Source organism: Lygodium microphyllum, chromosome 10 (assembly GCF_053477565.2).
Source record: "Lygodium microphyllum isolate KBCC chromosome 10, Lygodium_microphyllum_v1.1.10, whole genome shotgun sequence".
Lineage (NCBI taxonomy): Eukaryota > Viridiplantae > Streptophyta > Polypodiopsida > Schizaeales > Lygodiaceae > Lygodium > Lygodium microphyllum.
Genome location: NC_141144.1, coordinates 124,500,147 through 124,520,284, shown reverse-complemented (window position 1 = coordinate 124,520,284; position 20,138 = coordinate 124,500,147). Strand labels below are relative to the sequence as shown.

At 36.3% G+C, this 20,138-nt stretch overlaps 1 protein-coding gene across 1 annotated transcript; it reads left to right on the top strand.

Moving 5' to 3' along the window:
- The first annotated feature begins 5,506 nt into the window (after positions 1 to 5,506).
- On the top strand, positions 5,507 to 9,455 carry LOC148030530 (short-chain dehydrogenase ptmH-like). The gene is made up of 3 exons (XM_087686886.1): positions 5,507 to 5,969; positions 6,717 to 6,876; positions 8,488 to 9,455. Exons 1-3 carry the CDS (start codon positions 5,633 to 5,635, stop codon positions 8,837 to 8,839), a joined length of 849 nt encoding a protein of 282 aa, XP_087543012.1. The 5' UTR covers positions 5,507 to 5,632; the 3' UTR covers positions 8,840 to 9,455.
- Positions 9,456 to 20,138: the final 10,683 nt, after the last annotated feature.

The window sequence follows — 20,138 nt, the reverse complement described above, 5'->3', positions numbered from 1 at the left end:
TGGCGGAAGTGGAAGTGGAAGTGGAAGTGGAAGTGGAGGTGGAGGTGGAGGTGGATATAGATATATCTAAGGCTAGAATAAGTGAACTATGTGGAATAAGAATAGAAGAGTTGCCAAAAAAAACTCGCTCAAAAGCTCACTCAAAAAACTCACTTCTTGCCCTTCCCCCAAGCGAAACGAGGATACTACCCTCTTGGATGGGGTGGTATGGGACACTATTAGTAAGATAGGTCAACATGGGAGGCATATGGAAGTAGGTGGTGGGTATGGTAAAAGAAATATTACCATATACTTGTATTTGGAATGCTTAATGCTTGTTGTCATTTGATGGTAGCTAAGTGGACTACATGCAAATTCCTAATGATCAAATCATGAAGGGGCCATGAGACACTTGCCACTCCAATGACATTCAAGACCTTCACCCAATCCAATTAGGTAGCACAACCATGTTGCTAGCTTTTCCCTTTCATTTTGACACTCCTTTCCTCTTTGTTGAACATCATGCAAGATAGGACAAGGCAACAAATCGTACAGTGTTACTATCATGATAGTCAATTTGGTATGTGTTTTTATGGGGGAAGCTCGAAGGTTGCTTAAACTTGTGGTTTGCTCAAGGAGGGGGCTTGCTTGTGCTTGGAAGCACAAGGGTAGCTTGTGAAGAAGCATAGGGGCTACTTCTTAAAAATGAAAGCAAGGGGTTTATTCATGATAAACAGAGAAGAAAAAGAGGAGATTTTTTGGTTCATTGATTGTTGAGTGTAATAGAGCTTTGAGCCCAAGCTTGCATTTTTGAGGACTTGAGGATGTCATTGCAAGAATCGAATGCTAGCACTACATGTAGAAGACCCTGATGTTTTTGCACTAACTATTGATGGATGAAGGCTTTGCGTTAAGCCAATTAAGGTTTAATAATAAACCTTAGTTGAAAGACCCCCCTAAAATAACTCTTTTCATACTACAACGCATTGAACTAGTTCAGACTCTTATGTGCTCACACTGAAAGCTTGTTAAACTCATTATTGTTGGAATTGGGTTCACACTAAAGCAGAGTTGAATTAGTTTATAGTTTTTTGTTCACTTTGCAGAGAAAGAACTAGTTGTTTTAAAGTCCAAAAAGGTCGGTCTTTATGCAGCTCTTGGGTGGCTGTTTGGAGCCCAAAAATTAACAACAAAATTCTTAAATGATTGTTGTGGTTTGAGATTCTCTTGGACTTCATGTTTGATCTTTGATTTCAACGTTCCTTGCTGGACAACTAATGTACGATATGTGGTGGCATGATATATGGATGTACTTGACAATAGTTGGACATATGTATGCCAACCATATCATTGGAACTCATTTTATATGTATTTTTTTTGGGTAGTTTTAATGCTTTTTGGCCTTGAAATTGAGCAGTTGATGCTCTGGCTTTATTCATACACTTGAATAGTGGTTTGGTACACTACATATTACTTTTTTTTTTTTGAAATTAGAGCAATCATAATGTCAGAAACAACACGAATTACTCAAATTGTTGGTGACAAGTTAACAAAAGATAACTACATTGAGTGGTCATAATGAATGTAAAATTCTCTAATGGGAAGAGATCTAGGGGACCTTATAACAAGTGAGGATAGATGTTCTAAACTTTCTAAGGAGCCCATAGAGGAACAAAATAAGGCCTACTAATATTGTATAGGTAAAAATATGAAGGTTTTACATTAGATTTCTATATGCATTTCAAAGACCTTGATCCTACACATCAAGAAAGCTAGCATATGTAAAGATGATTGGAAGATTATTGAGACAATGTATGACACTTGCACAAAGGCAAGGAAGATATGACTAAAGCAAAGATTGCATAGTGCATGGCATGGGAATCCAAGCATTAGTGATTATGTTGTGGAGATAAAGTAGATTTTGGACGACCTTACTTCAATTAATGCACATATGGATGATGATGGCTTGGTTCCTCTTACTTTGAATGGACTTGGCCTTGCATAGAAGTCCCTTGACACTTCTATTTCTATGAGAAGTGATTATATGCTTGACTTTCAAGAGTTTGTTGCCATGCTGCTTATCAAAGAAATAAAATTGGATCTTAATGCATCTAGCAACTTCATATGGTCGTGGAGATAGCTTTGCTTGTAGTCGTAGCTCTTTTGCTCATGGGGACTTTATGCCTAGAGGTAGGGGGAGATCGTTTTCTAGAGGTAGAGGATGGTTGAGTCCTCATAGAGATGGAGCTGGTCATCATTAATGTAGACAATTTGTCCATTTTGAAAAAAAAAATGCTACCATAAGTAAAATTTTATAACTAGAGGTCATGGAAGGACTCGATATGATAATTATGAAGGTGGTTATGGAGGTGTAGGCTATGTTTCTAGAGGTGGTTCATCACTTAGAGGTCATCTTTTTGCCATGGAGCATGTACGTCATAGCATGACACATCCCCCTAGTGAGGATGATTGGTTTTTGGATTTATGAGCTATAAATCATATGACACATTATGTAGAATGGTTTGATAAGAAGCAATAAGTTCAAAGTGAAAAGTATGCTTCTATACTTTTGCTACATGAGATGATACATTGCATGAAATTACTCACATTGGTAGTGTTCCATTGGTAGCCAAAGATGGAATAGAGAATAAGCATGGAGATGTTTAGTATGTACCTACCATCATTAATTTGGCTTCAATTGGACAAATGGATAATCAAAGGTTGCATGTAAGGTTCAATAAAAATCATTTCTTCATTAAGGAGTTTAGAAATGGCAAAGGTAGCAGCTAGTCAAAAAGATAAAGGAAAAGCTATCTTTTCTACTAGTAATAAAAAATCTAGAAATACTATTTAGATAAACAAGTTGATAAGAATGCAAATAAATTGAGAGTAAAGGCTTTTACATGTATTATAAGGCAAGAGATCATGTAATTAAGGATCATTCTAAATTCGTAAAAGAGCATATAATTAGAGGTGTGGTTTATTCATCATGGATATACAGCCTCAATATTTATGGGAGAGGTGTGGAAGATATGGTAGTGTAGTTTGTAAAACTTTTCCATGTATATTTTGGCCATCTGATTTTGCTAGCTTGTTATATGGTGTCTTCATTGTCTACTCTTAAGGTGCCTATAAAACATGTTTATTAGGACTTCATATTGGGTAAAATGTATTGTGATTGCCTTCCAAAAGTTACTCTAATGAGTTTTTGTGAGAGGTTTCAAAATTGTAGGTTGTATATAATAATGTTTGTGGTTTGATGCAAACATTGTCTTTTGACAACAATTATATGTTGTTGTGTGATTATACATGCAATGAAAGAAAAGTAAGGAGGAAAAGACATCTATAGAAGTATTTCAAATATATGCTTATTGGATACTTACTCATGGTCCTAACAAGTTTTCCTAGAATCAAAATTAGTCTAACTTTCAATTATTAAGTTCTAATAACTTAATAAGAACTTTGGGTGGATTTAAACACATGCAAGGAGTCATCTTGAGTGCTACAAGGCATTCAAGCCTAAAAATATAAAAAAGCAATGTGTTTTTCAAAAAGGGGCACTTTTGACTATTTTGAGATGATTTTCATAATTCTACCCATGTTTTCTTGTCAACTAAGTCTATTCTCTTCAATTTGAGTACATGGACAACCACATTTAGAGTTTTATGTGAAAGTAATGGTGGAAAAAAATTGCAGCAACCAAGCTCAGGACATGAGTGCTATATGTTGACATGAAGATAAAGGAAAGGTCTTGTAATGTTTTAGTGGCATGATGTCGCTCTTATAGAGTGTATTTTGGATTTATGTGGGCTGCTTTGTCTTAAATCATATATATATATATATATATATATATATATATATATATATATATATATATATATATATATATATATATATACAGGTTTTGTTCCTCACACAAAGGGTTCTATGCCTTGAATTTGGATCACATGTACAATAGCTGGATTGAAATAGACACTCAAGTTGAGCTATTGTCTCAGTGAAATCATCTTGAGCTATCATCTCAAACTTGTCTAAAGTGGATTCATATATATTGTATAAGATCTAAATCAAAGACTCTCATATAGCTGGGTTTTCAATTTCTTATGTCTCTATTGTAGAATACATTCTTTCTTTCATTGACTTCTTACGTCTCTTCTTTGTGAATCTTCTTGTTAAATTCGTGTGATTAAGGCCTTTCACTTAAACCCCCTCGACATTTGGTTAACCCGACATGAAAGTTTGACATAAGAGTTGTGTAGGATGGAAGATACTACAGGTCCTTCAGAAGATGTAAGGTAGTTATTGTAGACTGAGGCGGGGGTTCAGATATGGAGTTTCAATCAAGTGTAGATGTGATGCACATGTATCAGGCAATCATGGAAAACAAATTGGTGATAAAAGTGCTCCAAGCGATCATTAGTGCACTATGACAATTTGATGGGCAAGAAATATCTAAATATCTCAAAACCTATTGCATGTATGTGGAATTATATGGTATTCCAAAAAACCATATAATTAAGTATTTAGACCAGATTGTGGTAAGTGAAATCAAGGAGGATCTTTTGAGACATACATAAAAAAAATGGTTCAATTTGGAAAAACTTTGGGCAAACTCTTAAAAAAGAGTATTTTATGCAGAAACAAAAGTAGAATAGTGATCTAGATCAAGCCTTTGAAAGGTCTCAAGTTATGTAACCTTTGAAATGTCACACAACTTCAAGAAAAAGAGTGAACAATCAGAAGGGATGGTTTGTAAGGATATAGGAATGACTATGTAGGATGAAGTTGAGGAACTTTTACATGAAATGCATGAGTTACAATGGAAGCTAGCATGACTTGAAGAAGATGGTCAGTATGGTCAAGATGTAGATGACTTGTCTTATGAGTTGCTTGATGTTGCACATGTGTTTTTGATAGATGCCTAAAGGTGCAATGCATACATTTCTTATGAATACTGATAATATAAAGACAATGAATCATGAAGAAGATATAGAGATGGTGGATACAAATGCCGTGTTTTAAAATGCAAATGATACAGTGATAGTGAGTGCAACTGAGATAATGACAATGCATACTGATGATACATCGACTACGAGTGCAAATGATAACTTGACAAAGAATACGGATAATGCTTTGATTGAGGATGCAACTATGAAGGATACAAACATTATTCAACCCATGCAAGCCGAAGAAAATGTTTTTCAAGGTGTTTCCAAAGCACAAAATAGATCGATATTTGATGTGCAGTTTTCTCCTTTATGGATGCTTAATATTGGGATCATATGCTTTTATATGCATGATGATGGGGAAGACATGGATGTATGCTTTTCTATGCATGATATTGGGGGAAATGTGGATGTGTCTTATGGATCAAAACCATTTAAGTTGATTGTAAAAGGGATGTGGAATGCCTCAATGCAACCATGATCCGAGTAACAGAGGTGTGAACTTTGAAGCACCAACCTAGGCATGTGCCAGAGAGCCAACTCCTTGCAATTTTATCGTTACACTTGCCTACTTTCCATGAGATGAAAAGAGAAGCCTCTCTACTCTTAAAATAAGAGCAACAGTGACAGCAAAGAAGATACCATGTCTCCCACTCAGCAGCAGCAGCGGCAGCAAAAGGAGAATCAGAAGCAGAACAACAACAGCCATGGCAAAGAAGCCGGTAGCGCTGGTGACAGGGTGCTCTGCCGGTGGCATCGGCCATGCCCTGGCCCTGGAGCTTGCGGGCAGGGGCGCCTACCATGTCGTGGCCACAAGCCGCTCCCTCTCCACCATGGATGAAGCCCTCCTTGCCCACCCTGACATACAGACCATGGCCCCCGACGTTTCCTCCCCGGAGTCCATCTCCCAGGCTGTGGATGCCATCCTGGCACAGACCGGCCCAATCCACATCCTCATCAACAATGCAGGCATGCCTTGCTTCGGCCCCGGTGCAGAGCTGCCTCTCCCTCTGTTGGAGACTGCATTCCGAACAAATGTGTACGGTAAAGGCTCCTGGTCTTCGTCTTTTGCAGTCTTGGTTAGCTTGGTTACCACAGCCCTTATTGCCACTATGATGATGAGTCTTGGTTAGCTTGGTTGCGACTGCCTTTATGACCATAATGATTGATCATGCTAATTTTATTCACAAGTACTTTTTAGACGAATTCGCACTATAATTCCCACATTGTGAATTATGATAACATTCTAAGGTTCTGCAAGGGAGAAACCACATATTTAGCTAGGTGGGGCCAGCAGCCTCCCACCTCCAACTAGACATAGCTAGGTACACGAGGGATGCCCTTGCAACCGCATACCCAGCTAGTTGGGGGCTGGCAGCCCCCCACCCCCAACTTGCACCTATCTAGGTATGCAATCCCTCCCTCACAAGACCTCAGGATGTTGAATATTAAATGTCTAGTCTCGGAGCTCCCTGCCCCCAGCCTAGCTAGGTGTGCAATCCCTCCCTCACAAGAGCTCAGGATGTTGAATATTAAATGTTGAGTCCGGTAGCTCCCTGATCCCAACTGCACCTAGATAGTATGTAGTGCCTCCTGAGGAGAAGCTCATGATGTTGAAGAAACAAGTAAAAGAGCCCTTTTTTCCTGGGATCTTGTGCAAGGGTTGGAACCCTGACCTGGTCCTGCACTTGTTTCAACGTGGAGAAATGTCAAAAACTTTTTGTGGTTGTACAATGATGATGATGGACAATGATTATGATGGTCATATTAATCTTACTCTTGTGTTCACAGGTCCGCTGGCTCTGATACAAGCTGTGGTGCCCCAAATGATAGAAGCACGATGCGGGAAGATTGTGAATGTGGGAAGCATGGGAGGTGTAGTGGCAAATCCGTGGGCAGGTGGCTACTCTGCATCCAAAGCTGCACTGCATGCACTTACCGACAGTTTAAGGTGAGAAAATTTTGTTTCCTTCCATATCTGTCAACAAAAGTACTTACCTTCGACAACCGGATTGACTGCAGAGCATGTAAGAAGGCCTAAGCTTTTACAGAGCTCTTCATTTCATGTTTGTTTTCTATAACATGTCTGGCAAAATGAAAACTGAAACTAGACCTATGTATGAACTGTATGCACTGGATGCAAAGACCAGAATGCCCTAAAATTTTTGATAGTAGCATGGAAATTGGCCATGCTACCCTTAAAGCTCCCTTGGAAATATACTTCTTGATAAAATGAGGATGCTTCAGCAGGAAAAACAAGGTATTCAAAGTTTGTTTCTCAAGTCTTCGTTGGGTATTTTGAATTTGGGTCATACCTCTTAAGTGAACTGAAGCCTCCAGTACTTAAAGGTGCATGATGACAAGTCAGTTTTGTACCTTTGTTCTTTGTGTTGCTTGACAATAGAATAGGGCATGGAAAGCATTCAAGAGTTTTCAGATTTACAAGGTCATCTGATTTTTGAGGTGGAAATTTGCTACCTTGGCTACATTGTCTCAGTAAGCATGGTTCTTATGTGTTCTAGATCCTGTCAAATTGAGACCTCTTTTGAGTTGGCCTTAGCCTTCTGATTAGGTAGGGAGGTCTTTGTGCGTAAATTGCACCTATATGCTCATTTTCCACAAACTACAGCCAAAAATGATGCCATGATCCATCAAGTCCACTTGGTGAAACTATACCAGTCTGACCTATATTTATATCTGTACGTATATATGTGGATCTATAGATGAAATACACATATGCATGCATACATTCATATGCACAGTATGTGCATGTATATAGACATATTAATAAATACGTATTTATATGTGCATATGCCTGCATGGATATGTATATGTGCCATATATGTGTGCATGGATAATCAAATGCATGGATATATGTATGTATGCATGGATGCATGCATGCTGCAGCAGCTATACACAGCCTACAGGTTACAAATCCAAAAATGTAATCAAATTTTGGCCACCAGTGACCTTCAAAACTACCCCTCAAGTGAAGTTCCAGGCTACCCTTAAAATTTAAGGACTGATTGGCAGCATGATCCAAACACCAGCAAAGGCATCCATCCTACCAGCCTATAAACATGGATTGTTTGGAAATTGGCGCAGTTTGCCCATTCTGGCAGTGTTATGGAAGCCTTGATTTCTTCCTAAAAGCAAGGAAAAGTGACCTTATCTTCCATTAAATATCACCAAGGATGTCTGTTCTGCTGTTTGCTTGGTAATGCTGCCAATTAGTCCCGACTTCACAAAGTTCTTAGACCCACTGCTGTGCAGTGTTGACATAAAGTAGAATAGAGTTGTCTGAAACAGAGCATAATGAACGATATCTATTTGCCGATTCTGATGATCTGCGCAACCCTTGAGCACAGAATGATGTCTAATTGCTGAGTCTAATATCTGACCATTTTACTACCCAAGATTTCTTCTGTTTTAATGATGTGTTTTAGATTGATTACCTGCTGACACTTTTAATAGGAAGGTGGACATGTCTTGCTAGGGCATTTGCAGTTTTTTCTGTATAAACTTAGCTATATCTCAACTTACTATTAATCAATGCTGCCAGGGTTGAACTGAAGCCTTTCGGAGTGCAAGTTATTCTTGTGACACCTGGAGCTGTAACATCAAAGATTGGTGAGAAAGCCTATGAAGCAGTAAAAGGGTTGGATCTTAAGATCTACAAGCCTTATGCAGAAGCCATAGCTTTCAGAGCACTGTATTCTCAACAAGCGAAGTCCACACCAGCAGACTTGTTTGCCAAGAAGACTGTCGATGCGATCCTACAGAAGAATCCACCTTACCATTTTCAATATGGGTATCTTGCCAGCACATTTGGATTATTCTACTACATGCCGTGTCGGGTGAGAGATTGGTGGTTTTCCAAGAAGTTTGGTCTTACGCAACAGGCATTGCCATAATCATGGAACTTGTCATCAGAACATCAGCGAACTAGCCTAACAGACCAACCCCCCATTATATTCCTTTAGGTTTTAACGCATCTTATTGTCTCATACCACCCTCTAATATTGATATGAGGAGTAACGGTAGATGCATTGTATATAAACGTGTGTTCTCTGAACCCAACATCTAGTTTGTGTCAGCCCTTTAGGTTCATTAACCATTGCTTCTAATGAGCATTGCTTGGACAAGGCATTGATTGCACTTTTAAGTATAATGCCTACCATGTTAATGAGATCTTCAATCCATAGTATTACCTTGCTCCTTCGCCGCCCACCCGTATCAATAAGGCAATCAATACTAGGGTAAAGGGGCCAATAAGGTCACACCCCCGAAAAGAAAAATGCACCCCCATCCCAATCTAGCTCCAATTTTTACAGTCACAATAGAGAGATGTGAACTTGTAATTTCTTGAAGTGCTACTTTACTATACCACAAGATGATGTTTAATTTTTCCAATAGCATCAAAACCTTCCATATTGAAATGCTGTGCGTTTCTCTAAACACATTTCATTGTTGATTTTGAAGTTACAAATGGAAGGAACCCAAATGAAGGGGATTTTTCACCTTTGGCAAGTGTAATACCTTTTCTATCAATGTGGATAAATATATAAGCCTTTGCAAACTTTTATGTGGTACGTATGTAATACTTTTACCTAATTCTTTTGCACACACTTTGACAATTTTAAGTAACCTAAGAATATCTAAGCACAAATCATTTGGTTTGGACTTGGCTAGTTAAAACCACAAAAATTGTTGTATTTAGGTCAATTGTGTCTAACGATAGAATGCGCTAATAGATTTTTGCTAAAAACAGTGTCATCTTGAATTAAGATGAACCTAAGAATCTTGAGAAGTTGTCCAGATTCTAGGTTTGATTTATGCAAAGTGTGCACTATGTACGATGGCATGTAAAAATAGTTGTGCCATAGTATTGGTCAACTTCACTAGAACAATAGTAAAAATAGTAAAGTAATCCAAAAAATTGTTAATGTTAAGGTACCTAGGTAGATGTGATAATGAAGAAAGTGTCACTTTCTCATGATGGTTCTACTTTGGGCAAGTAGAAGGACAAAATGAAGATATCATTGCAAGCATATCCAAGAAACAGTGAGGGAGATGTCATTTCATCGCCTTCTTGAAGATAATAGGATGTTGAAATACACCCTTATATGCATAGTCAAGTACCATGGGGCTTATCTATCGCGCATTGTGTATGGGTGCATACTCTACATATACATGTATGATAAGGTTGATTCACATGAACTATACATATCATGAGGCAATTCTTCTTTATTATGTATTACTTGTATGAATCTATATGGGTGCGTACTCCACATATACATGTATGATAAGGTTGATTCACATGCACTATACATATCATGAGGTGATTCTTCTTTATTACATATTACTTGTATGAATGTGTATGGATGCGTACTCCACATATACATGTATGATAAGGTTGATTCACATGCACTATACATATCATGAGGCGATTCTTCTTTATTATGTATTACTTGTATGATCGAGTTTTTGTGTTTGTGTGTTTGTATTGTGGCACATGGAAAGACTTGGTACTCTTCTTTGATGTCCTGGAATGTCATATTCCATTGCAGCATCTTGTATGCATCGCCACCAACTAAACAGTGAGAAGAGTTCCAAAATTAATATGAGAGTATAAAGAGTGTTTAAGAAGCTAAAACAAGAGCAAGCAAAGCTGGCGTTTGGATTGCAAAAACATTCGTACTTAGATTATAAAATTCAAGAGTATTTTGAAAAGCTTTAGAGACATGACAAGCTTATTCATTCATCATTATTCTGGTAATGTGTTGCAAACCCTATTGGGCAATAAATGATTTTATGAATGATAGTTCTCTCCTTTTCAAAAAAATTTATCAAAGCAAATCGATGATATGCATAGAGTTCACTAAGGCAAAAGGGCAAGCTTTCTTTCATACAAGCACCTCTAATCCTCAAAGTAGATAGTTATTGCAACTTTGCAAAAATGTGGTGTTCATATGAAAATGAGCTTGTCCTTTTGCCTCAACGAACTCTCTGCATATCATCATCTCTTTCATAAAGTTTTTTGAAGAGATGAAAACTATCGTTTGCATTATCTAAGAATAAATCTTTCTACAACCCAAATCCCATCTTTTCCCAAAAAGTTATTATGGCTATTACGTCAACTTCTTCAATACTTGTTATCCTATCTTGTCTATTTTGACACTCTTCTCATTGAACATTAACGATAATAAGAAATAATGAAACAAACAAGCAAAAAATAATGAAACAAACAAGCAAATATGTAATACAACAATCAATTATAATAATCAATTATTTTGTCATAAAAGTCTTTGAATCAGTTACTTCACATGTGATGGTAAAGTGCTAGCAAGTCATATCATATTTCTTTACATAAGAATTTATTATTTGAAGCCATAAATACAAGTTACAAGTCATAAAAATTAAATCATAAACATATAAAATTAGGTAAATTAAATATCAAAATATATAGAGTCACATGTAAATGCTATCACTTCATAATGTAATTCAATGCCTACCAATTTATGAATGAGGAAATTAATGCAACTTACAAGCAATAAGAATGATATTAAAGCATATATTTAAAATAATGACTAACAAACACTAATGAATTAATTTTGCTGAATCAAGGACAATATTGTCGAATTAACATCAAACAATAAAACCATTTCATGAACTAACATTGCTCAAGATAGGACATTAGTCCATTAAAAAAATGTATATATTTAATTGCAATTGTCTAATTGAATGCCTTATATATAGGATAACTACTGCCCATGAGAAGATCATATATCCAAGATATAAATCACTTTGTCGTTAACCCAACGTTTTCCCAAAAACAAGAACCAAAACTAGTAGACAATCAAGGCTTACCTCTTGCTCTCACTTGAAAAAGTAACTCAATATTATTTGCCTCACACTTCGGTTCTTTGTTTTTAAGTATCTCTATGCCAAGAATGGAATTAGGCTCATAAAAATTTCTCAGAGCCAATCACCTAATGCATAGGATACTCTTAGGATTTTGTATTGTAAGAGAGTTATTTGCTTAAGAAGAATGCACTCCCCAAGAGACTCGCCCAGAAGTTTAAAAATTAATAGATGTGATAGGGATCTTGTATTTATAGAGATGATGCCTAGATAGCCTGCTTCATAGGGTCATCGTGGAAACAAAGGAGCCACAAAAATAACTAGTTTTGCTCGATTAATGTTAATCTGAGTTAATAATGTGTTATTATTACATAATCATGTTATCATGATCCTGGTCTACATTCTAGAGGACCACATTAGTGAAAAGGGCTCAATGGAAACTACTAGCAAAATGATTAACAAGGCATTGTAAAATAAGAGGGATAGCTTTCTAATAGGCTCTAAGCCAACTATGTCCCTTTCTTTTTTTCCAAGTCGAATCCAATTATGTCTTTTGTGAGTTGATGCAAGAATTCACTTTCAAACATTAAAAGTGGCAAATAAAAGTCTCCTACTAGAGTGGAAAGATGGTTCTCAGGAGTGATAAGATCAAAGTTAATGTCAACTCATTTCTTAATAATGTTTCTTATCGTTTGCATCAAATTGGTATAGTGTGTGAGACTAATCAAGGATCTTCTTGCAATATTTCAGGGCAAATAATGTTTCTCAATAAGTTATGCATAAAGCATCCCATGTTGCTTAAAGGCTCCTCCTTATATTTGAGGCCCCCAACCATAATGAGATATCTTAAATCATTAAATGCAACATGTGGGAACATTGATGATAGACCGCTTGGTTAGATAGGTCTATACATTTACACTTGTACATTGGTGGTCATTATGATCCTCACATGCCTATTGACTTATCACTTATTATATTTTGTTAGTTACACCTACCTATAGCTAGCACAATTACAGCACCACTCGATTAGTATAGTCAATTATGTATTGTTTAACTTAGTAGGTCTCTTTCCTTTATATTGCATCTTATATATACTTTGTGTACACATTTATACTAGCAAGAAAACATTTTGGCATTCATCTCCGAGATTCCTCTTTTGTGTATTGTGTGTTCACATAGTTGCTCAAGCAAGTCTTTCTACCACTTGATTTCTAACATGGTATCAAAGTGACACCAGAGGCTAGATTTGAAGGTTGAAGTGAAAGAGAAGAAGCAAGGATTCAAGCAAGCAAGCACTTTGTAAGAAACTCTCCCATTCTTTCTCTCTTTCCCTTGGATAGTGCTTGGTGGAGGCATTGGAAGTAGGAAGAAGTAAAAACCTCCAATTGTTATTAGGGCTTGCCTCATTGTGCTTTTGGCCTGTTAGCATCATTTTGGACTTTGTTTTAGCTTCACAGGGTTGCAAATAATAGTTTCAGGGCATACTATAATTTTCACATTTTAGTCATTCTCTGGTGCATAGGTTACATATTTCAAATATGTGAGTCGTGTGTATTTGTCAAGAAGAAAACACAAGATTATCTACAAAAAAGTGACATATTGTATGTATAATTGAGCAATTAGTGAAAAAGGTTGATCATTTTATTGTTGTGCATATCTTGTGAAGGGTTGAAAACGTTTTGTTGGTTGTTTGTATGGATGCCAAATGGATGGAGGAGGACGACTTGATAGACCATCCTTAGCTGCTGCAGCTTTATCTTGCTACTTTAGAGTCGACTTTGGATTGGACATAGTCACATTTAGCAAAGCAGGGGTCTAGAGTATTATTTGATGCTCATGAGAGAGCTAGCACCTCCACTCCTCAATACGGACAACTCTAGATGTAGTGGATCTCGGATGTATTCGATACACATTCAAGGCACTGTAGCTAGTAGTATGTTTGCTAGGGGATCACTATTTAATGTACTAGTCACTATGTTTAGTATGCACATGGTATGGTTGTTTTTTATTTGCATATTTGGAACTATACATCACTTTATGCTCGGTATTATCAATTATGATCGGCTTTGGATCATTGGTTTTTGATCATTACAAATTGTTTATCTTATATTGCTTTGTGGTATGTCATTAGTTTTCAGTGGTATTAAGCTGATTGTATGGATAGTAGCATGTGGTATGATGTCATTGATGTTTTAGCCATGGTTTATGCTATTCTATGGTTTGGTTTTTCCAGATAAGTTTAGCTCATGAGTAATGGATGTATCTCACGATATTCTGGCAATGTTTTTGAGTTTCTTGGTGAGGCTTATGCTACGTTATGCTTGGTGGTAATTTTTAGCATGTGTTTGGTAGTAGCATGGTTCTTATTTTCTTGAGTGAGCTTTCTCTTGTGTGTTTGGTGCAACAACTCAAGCAAGTTCCCCCACCATGTGATTTGCGACATGGTATTAGAGTGACATCATTGAGAGAAGCTAGTTTTAAGGGTTGAAGTGATGGAGAATAAGCAAGGATTCAAGCAAGCAAGTAATGTGTAAGAAGCTCTTCCATTGTTCCACTCTTTCTCTGGGAAAGTGCATGTGGAAGCATTGGAAGTAGGATGGGGAAAAAATCTCACAATACTGTGAGATTTGGTGTGCAAGAAAAGTACTATATATTTTGCAAATTAGCACTTTAGGGCATCACTACTGCTTTTTTGGCCATGAGAGGCTGTTTCAGGACCCGTTTGAAGCCCAATGTTGTGTCCACAAAAAATGAGTGCACAAGTTTATAGATTTTGAACCTATAAGTTCTGAGAATTTTACCAAGAAGCAAACACAAGTTTTATATGTAAATAGGTTATAGATTACATGTAATATTGAGCAATTAGTGAAAGAGGTTGCTTGGTGTGTTGTTGTACACTTGTTGTATAAAAGATTGTAGAAGACATATTTTGTATCAATTCTGTGAAAATGGCAGAGAACACTAGAAATCCCATCATTAAGAAGCTGAACAAAAAAATTACTTATCACAGAAATTTCATGTGATAAACTTTCTTATTAGAAAATGACTTTATGAGTTCATTTCAAGTAAAGAAAAGAAGCCAAAGCTAAGTAACCTTATTGGACCGCTAAAGAATTAAAGGCATGGAAAGAATGGAATGCAAAAGACAAAAAGATAATGGATTAGTTATTTGTCGTCATTAATAACACTATGTTGGGATATATAAAAAATACAAAAAATTCATGTGCAACTTGGATAATTTTTTAGAATATATTTTCAGTAAACACAAAGGCATGGAAGATTCAACTCAAGCAGAGTTGAATACTTTGAAGAAAGGAAAGATTTCTATAGATGAGTATGTTTTGAAAGTAAGAAGCATTGTAGATTCCTTAACAATTATTGATGCAATGCTTGATGATGGTGATTTTGTTTCATCTACCTTGGGTGGCCTTAATAATGAGAAGGCCTGGAAATCATTTGTCACTTCTATATATGTATGGAAGTCATTTTGAGTTTTTGATGATTTGGTCTCTCTCAGACATTATTGTGGCAAAACATATCATATTGTAATCCATTGTTATGCTAAGAAGGATGATATATGTAGTGGTAAATTACAACAACAAAACTAAGCATTGTCTTCATAATAGAATGAAGACAAAAACAATCCCTTATTTGTTATACAACATATGATGAATGTTGTTATAGAAAATGGGATACCTGATGATGTACGATATATTGATTCAAGCGCATCTAATCATTTGATCAGCTATGCTAAATGGTTTGGAGCGATGCAAGGTTTACAAAATCCAGGTTATGTGCAAGCAGGTGATGATTCATGCCACCTAATTTCACACATTGGAAAGTTTCCTTGTCTTTGCATGATGGTTGGATAAAGAGTCTATCATATATATTATATGTGCCATGCATCATAAAGATTTTAGTGTATGTTGGCCATATGGTAGAGCAAGGGCTTTATGTTTGATTTAATGCAAAATATTATTTTGTGGAAGACTTTAATTATAAATGTAGGTTAGTCACAAAAGGAAATAGAGTTGCCTCAATGTTCACTTTAGATGAATTTGTGCTATGAATGCTACTACCCATGCTGATGAGGACAAAGGAATGGTTGTTGCAGACATTAAAATATGGCACACACATATTGGACATGCAAATATGCAAAGGTTAAAATTGATGCATTTCAAAGGGCTAGTTCAAATGTTGCATGTTTTTGGAGTTGTAGAATTTCATAAAGTAATGTGAAGCATGTCAATTTGGTAAGCACACAAGACAACCTTTTTCACATGATAGAGATATGAGCAAGAATATACTTAATGTTGTGCACATGGATGCTTAGGATTCTACATAAAACACATCTCCCAGTGGCAACAATTTTTTTTTCACATTAATTAATGATTGCTCAAGAAAGCTATGGGTGTACTCCGTGAAGGAAAAAGAGTGATAACTTTGAGCACTTTAAAACTTTGAAGGTTGTTATTGAAATAGAAACAAGCTTGAAAGTTAAGTGCTTGAGGTCAGACAGAGGGGGAAAGTACCTCTCCAATGAGTTTAGTGACTTCTTGAGGTCTCATGGGATAAATAGAGAGTTTACTTTGCAAGTATACCCCATAGCAAAATGGGGTTGCAAAGATGAAAAATAGACCTATTGTAGAAGTTACACAAGCATTGATGGTGACTGAATTTTTTTTTCCAAAATATTTTTTATTTGAAGCTATTTATATTTTGTCTATATTATGAATATAACATGCACAATTACAATTAATGAAATGACCCTCGACAGACAAGAAGCCTAATATGTCACACTTGTATTGCATGTATTCATATGCTAGATGAGTTGCAAAAGAAGCATAATCTAAATGCTAAAAAATATATTTTTATTGGGTATTCTTTAGAGCAGAAAGGATATTATTTTTTATGAGATAAGCAGTTGGCATGTATCTAGTGGTTATGTATTGGATGATGATGATGATAATGATAGTTACATGCATAAAAAAAGCAAGAATTGTGGAGCATTAATGGACTAGAAACATCATCTAGTACTACATCTATACTTAGTTCTTGGTTTGGGAGACTAAGGAGCAATCCCACATCTTCAAGTGCATCTACTAGTGTTGCAAGTAAAGATAAAGAGAAGAAAAAAGTGTCAGATAGTAATGATGCATTTGCTAGTCATTTGGGGTTTGATAGAGATTCCAATGGTTCAGAGAGTATGGATGATGAGCTTGGTATTTCTTCAATCAGGATACTAGGTGTACAAAGAGCACATGGTAATGTAAATGCTCCACTAAGTGATCCAGTGGTACACATGTCTAGCACGGTCAGATATCGTGTTAAAAGATTTGGTTTTAAAGGTAATGCAACTCACCATTATTCTTATATGGAAGAGGTTGTTATTGATCATGCTCATCAGGATGCAACAATGGAAGAGGAGATGGTTGCATTAAAGGCTGATAAGACTTGAGATCTAGTATCATTGCCTTAGTGCAAGAAAGCTATTGGTTGTAAGTGGGTCTATAGAATTAAGCATAATACAGATGGTTCTATTAGCATGTATAAGGCTAGGTTGGTTGCAAAAGACTATGCTTAAACATATGGCATAGATTATGAAGAGATATTGAGTCAAGTTGCTAGAATGGCAACTATTAGATATGTGATTGCTTTGACAGCGAGACCAAAGGTTGGAGTTTGCAACAAATGGATGTAAAAAATGCCTTCTTATATGGTGAATTGCAACAGGAGGTGTATATGGAGTAGCCACCAGTAGGTTATGCATATATTGTCCAAGTATTGTATGACAATGTATAAGCCTCTTTTAGTACCATTGGAGCAAAATGTGAAGTTGAGTATTGATGTTGGGGATGAGATAGAAGACCCTACTATGTTCAGGAGGATAGTAGAAAGTTTGATTGACATGATTATCACAAGGCTAGACTTGAGCTATGCTATTGGGCTTGTCAATCAATTTATTTAGATGCTTAAAGCCTCATTTGGATGTAGTTGGATGCATATTGAGGTACGTAAAGTCCAATTTTCATTATGGACTTTTTTATGAGGAAAATTAAGATATATAGGTACTTGGATATGCAGATGTAGATTGGGCTGGTAGCAGGTCTAGTAGGGTCAAATATCTTGTTAAAAGATTAACAATTGCCATTCTAGCAACACTGGACTAAATGTCTCTTCATAATCTATGCCATATATTTGAGCATAGCCTTTTGCAACTAGCCTAGCCTTTTGTAATTAGCCTAGCCTTATACATGCTAATAGAACCCCAGTCTTACTGGCTTCTAATGTAGCCATCTTCTCTTCCACTATTGCATCCCAATGAGCATAATCAACATCATCCTAAAAACAAGTGGGCTCAACATCCTCAACCACCTTTACCATATAAGCATAATGGTGAACTGCATAACCTTCAAAACTGCTTTGGTAGTAGAAGGCGCCAAAGGTTGGGGTTTGTAGCAAATAGATGTAAATAATACCTTTTTGTATGATGAATTGTAGCAAGAGGTATATATGGAGCAGCCAATAGGTTATGTGGATTTAGAGCATCCCACATTTATGACTCGGTTAAAGAAGGCAAGAGACAATACCACATTTGGTAGAATCTCTATTTTTCCATTCATCTCTTTCTGTCGAGCTTCCCTTGCCTTCAGAACTACAATGACCGCTCAAAATATGCATGTTAACAAATTGTTGATTTCACCCGTTTTACTAGTTATTACCAATAGGACCCATACTATGACCTCTTGAAGAGGATCTGCCACATCACCTTCCTAAACTTGAGTAAAATGCGTGGACCTATTCACCACTTCTTTCAAATGATTCACCCTACATGTTGATTTCTTCAATGATCATGAGAGAGACCCTCATTAAAATTTGAAAATAGCTTTTGTATATACATAGAAGTAATAAAAGATTCCCAAGCCTTCTCATTATTATTAAAGACCAAAGTAGATGAAACCAAATCATCATTGGTCACCAAACATTGCATCAATAACTACTAAGGCATTTGCAATGCTTCTCACATTCAAAACAAACTCATTTATAGATACATTTCCTTTCTTCAAGGTGTTCAACTCTTGCTTGAGTTGAATCTTCCGTGCCTTTGTATTTACCGAAAATATATTCTTGACGATTGTCCAAGTTGCATATGAATGTTTTTGCATTTTTTATATACCCCAGCATAGTGTTATCAATGAACGTGCAAAGAACCAAGATATTACATTTTTCTCTTTTTCATTCCATTCTTTCCATGTCTTTAATTCTTCTACTATTGCAAGATTACTTAGCTCCGATTCCTTTTCTTCACATGAAACAAACTCATAGAGTCATTTTCTAATAAAAAAGTTTATGACATGGAACTTCCATGATAGGTAGTTGTTCTTATCTATCTTTTTGGAAGCCAAAACATTTTCTTGCTAGTTTCTTCTTCTTTTTTCTCACATAATACAGTGTACACAAAGTGTAGATAAGATACAACATAAAGAAAAGTGACCTACTAAGTCAAATAGTGCATAATTGACTATTCGACTATCACAATAACTATGCAAGTTGTAGGTAGATACAACAATCCAAATGTAACAAGTGATAAGATAGTGGCCATGTGAGAATCATAATGACTACCAATGTACTAAGTGTAGATGTCTGGATCCATCTAGCTAGGTAGTTATTAATGTCTGCACGTGGTGTTGAGCTTGCTATCTCAACATCATAAGCACAAATTGTCAAACTTCCTAATGGAGAAGGCAAGGATTACATGTCTTCTCATCAAAACCCAATCCTACTAGCTTATTATAGCCCAATTCTATTGGTTAGGGTTGGATGGATTGTTAAGAATGTGTGTATGAAAAGTTAAAGTTGGATGGACTATTGAGAAATATGTGTATAGAAACATGAAATGCTACATGTTTTCCAAGAAGCACATAGGAGAATAGTAGGGGGACACTTCAAAGATGAGGTTAACCCCACTAAGAAATTGAAAAGAAGGCAATTTGGAAAGATAAGCACTAAATTTTTTCACAACTGTATGTGTTTTTATAATGTCAAGGATGCAACAAATATGACTTGAGAGCGAGGATACTCCCATGTGAGTTGTAATAATTTTTACAAAGTTGATTCTCACTTACCTTTTACATTTTCTTGTAATAAAAATGTAAAGTTTGAAGGACAATGGAATGGGCTATGTGCCCAAGAGACAAAAGGGGATACATTGGACAATGCTAATGATCATGATAGCCATGTGCAAACAAAAAAACAGAAATCATAAATTGTTAGTGAACCAACAACATCATTTGCTAGAAGATTTAGCCTTGGTTTAGTAGACTAAGGAGCAGCCCCACATCTTCAAGT

What these genes read in the sequence shown, in the direction of transcription:
- LOC148030530 (XM_087686886.1), top strand. Translation starts at nt 5,633, where the DNA reads ATGGCAAAGAAGCCGGTAGCGCTGGTGACAGGGTGCTCTGCCGGTGGC. An exon ending in ATTCCGAACAAATGTGTACG is followed by an intron (nt 5,970 to 6,716) that starts GTAAAGGCTCCT and finishes TTGTGTTCACAG; the next exon opens with GTCCGCTGGCTCTGATACAA. An exon ending in GCACTTACCGACAGTTTAAG is followed by an intron (nt 6,877 to 8,487) that starts GTGAGAAAATTT and finishes CAATGCTGCCAG; the next exon opens with GGTTGAACTGAAGCCTTTCG.